We start from the raw sequence: 8,784 nt of genomic DNA, 5'->3' as shown, positions 1-8,784 counted from the left end.
CACTGCTCACCCAGCCACCCACCCCCCACACACACACACTGATCATCCAGCCCGTCTGCCTTGCCCTAGTAATCATTTTCTGTTTCACTCTCCTCCTCTGGTACAGTCCAGTGCCAACTTACAACAGCCTATACTCCGCTGGTCGACTCTAGGCAGATTATTGGAATTTTACAGCACTGGAGGAGGCCATTTGGCCCATCACATCTGCGGCAACTCCCAAAGAGCTCTCGGTCCCATGGGGACGGGCAATCACACTGCCCAATAGTTCACCGTTATCGGCAATGTGAAATCCTACTCCCAATGCCCCAAGCCAAGTCGTGCTCCTCACCCAGTGCAGACTTTACCATCAGCAGCGTTCTGCTGTGCCACCTCAGTTACTTTCCTGCAACATACCTTGCTCCAAAGCACATTCCTTTACAGCCCTCAGTACCCACTGGTATAATCGGTTTCTCGAACAGAATTAAAATGGATGTCACAGAAAATGTTTTTACACAGAGGCAGGTTAGAATGTGAACTTCTCGACTGCAAAGCAGATTCATAAAGTCTTTTAAAAGGAAATTTGAAAAGGGAATGTTCAAGAGCATGGGGAACTTGGTTAAAGTGCAAAGGAAGGACAATATTCCCAAGCTAGGAAATAGTGCTCGGCCATGTAAATGAACGATAGGGTTAGGAGTTACTTGCAGGCCCAACGTTCAAACGTTAGGTTTAGCTTGTTCCTCATCAGTTTCATTTTAATGGCCTAAGATGTCAAAGTGTGAAGCAAGGAATTGGATACGGGCACAAACATTTATGATAATATTCGCTTCGTGCTGCACAGATTTCCGCTCTTCTGTCTTTGTGGGCCGGTTTTCCATTGTTTACAATATTTCGACCAGCATTTCGAAGATTCCGTTAGTGGGGATTTGAGTTGTAGCCCAACTACTGCAGATTAATAACCGATCGTTATTATGTTGTAAAAATTCTAATATTTTTAAAACATTGAGTCCTTAAAATGAAATTTTTCAGTCTGATAAAAAGTTTGAGTCACGACTTGACCTGCAAATTTTAGCTCCTGTAATAACAAGTCTGCTAGAAGATTATTAACCTGTCCAGTGCGATCTACACCGGAAATAACAGACCAGTGCGATCTACACTGGAATAACCTGCCAGTGCGATCTACACTGGAATAACCTGCCAGTGCGATCTACACTGCAATAACCTGCCAGTGCGATCTGCACTGCAATAACCTGCCAGTGCAATCTACACTGCAATAACCTGCCAGTGCGATCTACACTGCAATAACTTGCCAGTGCGATCTGCACTGCAATAACCTGCCAGTGCGATCTGCACTGGAATAACCTGCCAGTGCAATCTACACTGGAATAACCCGCCAGTGTAATCTACACTGGAATAACCTGCCAGTGTAATCGACACTGGAATAACCTGCCAGTGTAATCGACACTGGAATAACCTGCCAGTGCAATCTACACTGGAGTAATCTGCCAGTGCAATCTACACTGGAGTAATCTGCCAGTGCAATCTACACTGGAGTAATCTGCCAGTGCAATCTACACTGGAGTAATCTGCCAGTGCAATCTACACTGGAGTAATCTGCCCAGTGTGATACAAGGTAGAATATACAGCTTTGAGCTCAAGCAGCATGCCCGTCTGACTCAGAAAAGACTAGCACATAATCTAGGCTAACGCTCTAATACTAAGGGAGTGCTGCATTTGCTGGCATTTGCATTTTCGAATGAGTTGGTAAACCATTTCATATCTGCCTGTTCAGGTAAATGTTCTCATGCCACAATTCTGAAAAAGAGGGAGTTCTCCTAGTGTCTTGGTCAACATTCTGTTTTCAATCAACTTCATTCACTTGCTATGTGCAAAATACCATCTTTACCTAATAAGTCACTCCAAAAAATGCCTTTCGAACTTTGGGACCCAAGAAAAGTTAGAAGGTGCTAAATAAATACATGCATTTTCTCTCTAACATACACAATTCTGCCTTCCCAGTTATTCAGTAGATTTTGGTTAAGTCATGCCCATAATTCATGCATCTGGGTGAAACTTTTTATTAAGTATCTGAACCTGTGACAGTAGTCATTGGATACACTGACTGTCCCGCTGTCCCAGGATGCGGTTTAATTTTTTAAACATTTAACATTGTAATTTGAGCCTGAGTTTCTATGTAGATTGCCAAGCGGGCGCTGAGCTTGTGTGATGGCTCTTGTTCACACGTCAAACATAATCACCCCTTCTTCATTAACGTTTCATTGCCTGCTCTACAGTGGGTCTTGATTAGTATATTCACACTACATGATGCATACTAGCATCAAGTGTCTTTGGCCTCACACACTTGCACACACCTTTGTAGTGTGAATCGGTTGTCAAGTCCCAAAGTGGCTCTTAAGCGAAGCAGAGCGAGATTCTCTCCGCGATGGAATCTCGCTCCACTTCACTACAGTGCCAGGTCTGTTCTTGGATTCGCGATTCATGTTGAATTTACACTCTAACTGCAGTGCTACAAGGAAAGCAGAATCATTCAACACAGTCATTTGGTCCTTTAAGCTTCATCTACCCTGCCGAGCTGAGAGAATACATGGTCTCTAACTCACGAGCTTTGCCAGAATCTCTTCTCCTATCATTCAGCAGGAAATGGCTTCCAGAGTCACAGGCTTGGTCCATTTCATTCAGCCGATCAGCTCAGAGCAGGCACACATTGGAAGAGTCTGAATATCAAATAAAGGAGAGTTTTCAAAGAGCACAAAGACTAAGCTCATCTATAAGAGGGATTCTGGAGTCAGTGCTTCAGGAGAGATGGGGAGCAAATTAATCTCAACAACTGCTCATTCATTTCAGGTACTGAGATTTCAAAACTTACAGCCCCATCCCAAATATTAAAGTTACAATTTGGAAATCACTGAAAAAGCACATTAATGAGGAACAAGTGTCATAGTAGGCAGGCTTGAGCAACTTTTTTTTGTAAAGAAAAGTTATATTAGTGACCTTCAGCCAGTCTGAAAGAAAGGAGTCAGCTTTGATGTGAGGGAAAGGCATGTTAGAGGCTCTTGCACACCAAATGCTTGCCTTTCAGTGCGAGCTCCTTCTCACTGTGGTGCTAGGTCTTTCCCTTGCGTCCTTTATTGGGTCTTTGATGTGATCATTCTGTTGGCTAGTTGCTAGCAGAAATCTAAAATCGACACGTGTACCAGATCCCACAAAAACCACGAAAGTCCCCCAAAATAAATACATTGATTGTAAACTGCAGCTGCGGTAATACCGCTCGTATCAGAAATAAGCAAATCGCTTTCTAAATAAGCACAAAGGCACGGATTGTCTTCATAAATACAAGGTGCAAGGCACGCTGAATTTGGCTCAGACAGCACACGGTTAATTTTGAAGTTTAAACAGTACACAATCCTGAGATTGGAATGTGACAGACAGATGCTGCAGGCTGCAGTCTAGGCACAGGATTTCCACTGTCTGTCCCCAGTGTTGTGCAAATATGTTTCTTCAGTAGCATTGTGAAACTTGGATTAGACACAAACCCAACTGTTCAAACTCGAGATGTGGTACTGAGGAGTGGTCATCAGTGTTCCTTCAACCTGTAGGTGGGTCGGGGGGTTGGGTCATGTGGTTGGGGGGGGGGGGGGGGGGGAGCACAGAAACAAACACAAGTTAGCAAAAGAAAGTGCCAGACCTTCCAACTGAGTAAAACCACCGAGGCATGGGAAGAGGCCAGTTAGAGAAGCTGACACTTTAGTCTCGAAAGGCAGCTGCTAAAGGGGATCCGCATTAATGCAATGAAATATTAAAAGGGATAGATAATTTAAACCCATAAACCACCACAAAGAAGCCTAGACTGCAGTGGTTCAAGGCAGTGGCTCACCACCACCTTGTCACAGGCAATAAATGCCGGCCTTTCCAGCGACGCCCACATCCCAGGAATGAATTAAAAAGCACAGCGAGTTACGATGATCTGGAATGCACTGGCTGAAAGGGCAGTAGAAGCAGATTCTGAAATAACTTTCAAAAAGGAATTGGATAAATACTTGAAAAGGAAAAAATAAATCACAGGGCTATGGGGAAGGAGCAGGGGGAGTGGGACTGATTGGGTCGCTCGACCAAAGCGCCAGCACAGGCAGGATGGGCCGAATAGGCCTCGGTGCTTTATCATTCGTGTAGCTCGTCCGTCACACAATAACAAGCTCCACCAATAGAAATACAGAGAAATTACAACCGTGTTGATGTCCATCCTTCACACGAGCAGCAGTTCTGATCCTATGTGCCCACTATGTTCCCACATCCCCTTTCCATAAACCAAGATGTAAACTGTACTTAAATGTTGACAAATCTTCCGGAAAACACTGAATACTGGGTGCTCCGATAGGGACAGGGTGGTATCTGGGTCCTGCGATGGGGACAGGGGGGGTATCTGGGTGGTGTGATGAGGACGGGGTGGTATCTGGGTGGTGTGATGGGGACAGGGGGGTATCTGGGTGGTGTGATGGGGACGGGGGGGTATCTGGGTGGTGTGATGGGGACAGGGGGGTATCTGGGTGGTGTGATGGGGACAGGGTGGGTATCTGGGTCCTGCGATGGGGACAGGGGGGTATCTGGGTCCTGCGATGGGGACATGGTGGGTATCTGGGTCCTGCGCTGGGGACAGGGTGGGTATCTGGGTCCTGCGATGGGGACAGGGTGGGTATCTGGGTCCTGCGATGGGGACAGGGGTGTATCTGGGTGATGCGATGGGGACAGGGGGGTATCTGGGTGATGTGATGGGGACAGGGGGGTATCTGGGTCCTGTGATGGAGACAGGGGGGTATCTGGGTGGTGTGATGGGGACAGAGGGGTATCTGGGTCCTGCGATGGGGACAGGGTGGGTATCTGGGTCCTGCGATGGAGACAGGGTGGGTATCTGGGCCCTGCGATGGGGACAGGGTGGGTATCTGGGTGGTGTGATGAGGACAGGGGGGTATCTGGGTGGTGTGATGGGGACAGGGGGTGTATCTGGGTGCTGTGATGGGGACAGAGGGGTATCTGAGTGCAGTGATGGGGACAGAGGGGTACCTGGGTGCTGTGATGGGGACAGAGGGGTATCTGAGTGCTGTGATGGGGACAGGAGGGTATCTGGGTGCTGTGATGGGGACAGAGGGGTATCTGGGTGCTGTGATGGGGACAGGGTGGGTATCTGGGTGGTGTGATGAGGACAGGGGGGTATCTGGGTGGTGTGATGGGGACAGAGGGGTATCTGAGTGCAGTGATGGGGACAGAGGGGTATCTGAGTGCAGTGATGGGGACAGAGGGGTATCTGGGTGCTGTGATGGGGACAGAGGGGTATCTGAGTGCTGTGATGGGGACAGGGGGGTATCTGGGTGCTGTGATGGGGACGGTGGGATCTCTCAGTGACCTGACCTTCCTCGTGTATGTGTCTTGTGATCCGCTGATCCACTGCCCACACCATATCCTCTGTTTACATTATGATTGGTCAGAGCGCAGTTAACCTTTAACCTTCAGGATTTCGTGTATTGTGTTGGTTTTTCTCATTTACCTTTTACTTTTATTTTCTGATTATCAGAACAGATGCTACTTACGCAGTCTGATCCGTCTTTGGCCCCAAAATGTGAAGCTCCCTCAGTACAAGATGCATCAGTAACTTAAATAAAAAACAGAAAACTTTTCAATTAGGACAAAATGCCTGAGTTTACATTGGATATAAATCTACCTCTAAGAATGATTCAAATCTAGTGAAGGCAAGACAGAAACTGGAAGGCACTTGGCTTTTGTAACATCATTCTGCAGCAGATTACCACATAAATGTCTCAGTGATCGCACAATAAATGACTATTATTTAGAAATTGGATTGGTCCAAGTCAGCATGCATTTATGAAAAGGAAATCATGCTTGACGAATCTTCTAGAATTTTTTGAGGATGTAACTAGTAGAATGGACAAGGGAGACCCAGTGGATGTGGTGTATTTGGACTTTCAAAAGGCTTTTGACAAGGTCCCACACAAGAGATTGGTGTGCAAAATTAAAGCACATGGTATTGGGGGTAATATACTGACATGGTTAGAGAACTGGTTGGTAGACAGGAAGCAGAGAGTCGGGATAAACGGGTCCTTTTCAGAATGGCAGACAGTGACTAGTGGGGTGCCGCAGGGCTCAGTGCTGGAACCCCAGCTCTTTACCATATACATTAACGATTTAGATGAAGGAATTGAGTGTAATATCTCCAAGTTTGCGGATGACACTAAACTGGGTGGCAGTGTGAGCTGCGAGGAGGACGCTAAGAGGTTGCAGGGTGACTTGGACAGGTTAGGTGAATGAGCAAATACATGGCAGATGCAGTACAATGTGGATAAATGTGAGGTTATCCACTTTCGTGGCAAAAACACCAAGACAGAATATTATCTGAATGGCGGCAGACTAAGAAAAGGGGAGGTGCAATGAGACCTGGGTGTCATGGTTCATCAGTCACTGAAAGAGGGCATGCAGGTACAGCATGCGGTAAAGAAGGCAAATGGTATGTTGGCCTTCATAGCTAGGGGATTTGAGTATAGGAGCAGGGAGGTCTTACTGCAGTTGTACAGAGCCTTGGTGAGGCCTCACCAGGAATATTGTGTTCAGTTTTGGTCTCCTAGTCTGAGGAAGGATGTTCTTGCTATTCAGGGAGTGCAGCGAAGGTTCACCAGACTGATTCCAGGGATGGCTGGGCTGTCATATGAGGAGAGACTGGATTAACTGGGCCTTTATTCACTGGAGTTTAGAAGGATGAGAGTGGATCTCATAGAAACATATAAGATTCTGACGGGACTGGACAGTAAGATGCGGGAAGAATGTTCCCGATGTTGGGGAAGTCCAGAACCAGGGGACATAGTCTTAGGATAAGGGGTAGACCATTTAGGACTGAGATGAGGAGAAACTTCTTCACTCAGAGTTGTTAACCTGTGGAATTCCCTGCCGCAGAGAATTGTTGATGCCAGTTCACTGGATATATTCAAGAGGGAGTTCGATATGGCTCTTACGGTTAAGGGGATCAAGGGGTATGGAGAGAAAGCAGGAAAGGTGTACTGAAGGAATGATCAACCATGATCTTATTGAATGGCGGTGCAGGCTCAAAGGGCCGAATGGCTGACACCTGCACTTATTTTCTATGTTTCTATTGAAGTACAAAAACTGTTGCAGCTTTCATGGTCAACAACAACCAGCTGGAAAATCTTCAACCATGGAAATACTAGCAGACATGCAGCAGATTCTACACCTGAGGCAATGCATAACTGGAGCAGTAAGGGAAACTTTATTTTTATTCATTCTTGGGATATGGGCAAGGCCAGCATTTAACTATTTACAATCTACATTAACGACTTGGAAGAAGGGACTGAGCGTAATGTAACCAAGTTTGCTGACGATACAAAGATGGGAGGAAAAGCAATGTGTGAGGAGGACACAAAAAATCTGCAAAAGGACATAGACAAGCTAAGTGAGTGGGCAAAAATTTGGCAGATGGAGTATAATGTTGGAAAGTGTGAGGTCATGCACGTTGGCAGAAAAAAAAATCAAAGAGCAAGTTATTATTTAAATGGAGAAAAGATTGCCAAGTGCTGCAGTACAGAGGGACCTGGGGTACTTGTGCATGAAACACAAAAGGTTAGTATGCAGGTACAGCAAGTGATCAGGAAGGCTAATGGTATCTTGGCCTTTATTGCAAAGGGGATGGAGTATAAAAGCAGGGAAGTCTTGCTACAGCTATGCAAGGTATTGGTGAGGCCACACCTGGAATACTGCGTGCAGTTTTGGTTTCCATATTTATGAAAGGATATATTTGCTTTGGAGGCAGTTCAGAGAAGGTTCACTAGGTTGATTCCAGGGATGAGGGGGTTGACTTATGAGGAAAGGTGGAGTAGGTTGGGCCTCTACTCATTGGAATTCAGAAGAATGAGAGGTGATCTTATCAAAACGTATAGGATTATGAGGGGGCTTGACAAGGTGGATGCAGAGAGGATGGTTCCATTGATGGGGGGGAAGATTTGAACTATAGGGCATGATCTTAGAATAAGGGGCCGCCCATTTAAAACTGAGTTGAGGAGAAATTTCTTTCAGAGGGTTGTAAATCTGTGGAATTTGCTGCCTCAGAGAGCTGTGGAAGCTGGGACATTGAATAAAGTTAAGACAGAAATAGACAGTTTCTTGAATGATAAGGGGATAAGGGGTTATGGGGAGCGGGCAGGGAAGTGGAGCTGAGTACATGATCGGATCAGCCACGATCTTATTGAATGGTGGAGCAGGCTTGAGGGGCCGTATCGCCTACTCCTGGATCAGTGGCATGGACGATGTACAGAAGACATCTCAAGTCGCTGGAGATATATCACCAACGATGTCTCCGTAAGTTCCTACAAATCCCCTGGGAGGACAGACACACCAACGTTAGCGTCCTCGTCCAGGCCAACATCCCCAGCATTGAAGCACTGACCACATTTGATCAGCTTCACTGGGCAGGCCACATTGTCGACATGCCAGACACGAGACTCCCAAAGCAAGCGCTCTACTCGGAACTCCTTCACGGTACCGGTGAGTTCCTGGCCAAAGACTGCCCTAAGTGGAGGACGTGCATCTGGGACGGCGCTGAGCACCTCGAGTCTCATCGCCGAGAGCATGCAGAAATCAAGTGCTGGCAGCGGAAGGAGCGTGCGGCAAATCTGTCCCACCCACCCTTTCCCTCAACGATTATCTGTCCCACCTGTGACAGGGACTGTGGTTCTCGTATTGGACTGTTCATCATCATCAGAGGCAGTCCCT

General features: G+C 46.7%; 1 protein-coding gene across 3 annotated transcripts in view; it reads right to left on the bottom strand.

The window, feature by feature from the left end:
* Window positions 1–1,575: 1,575 nt before the first annotated feature.
* The window catches only part of slc37a1 (solute carrier family 37 member 1), a 161,241-nt gene continuing 154,032 nt past the window's right edge, over window positions 1,576–8,784 (bottom strand). For all 3 annotated transcript variants that reach the window (XM_070893262.1, XM_070893263.1, XM_070893264.1), the window contains exons 20-21: window positions 5,580–5,641; window positions 1,576–3,587 (exon numbers count right to left, since the gene is read on the bottom strand). In XM_070893262.1, coding sequence (XP_070749363.1) covers window positions 3,572–3,587; window positions 5,580–5,641 — 78 coding nt within the window. In that variant the 3' untranslated portion in view covers window positions 1,576–3,571. The remainder of the gene's footprint in view (window positions 3,588–5,579; window positions 5,642–8,784) is intronic.

This window comes from Pristiophorus japonicus, chromosome 11, assembly GCF_044704955.1.
Source record: "Pristiophorus japonicus isolate sPriJap1 chromosome 11, sPriJap1.hap1, whole genome shotgun sequence".
In the NCBI taxonomy this organism is placed as follows: Eukaryota; Metazoa; Chordata; class Chondrichthyes; family Pristiophoridae; genus Pristiophorus; species Pristiophorus japonicus.
The sequence above is the reverse complement of the archived record's forward strand: the minus strand, read 5'-3'. Positions and strand labels throughout refer to the sequence as shown.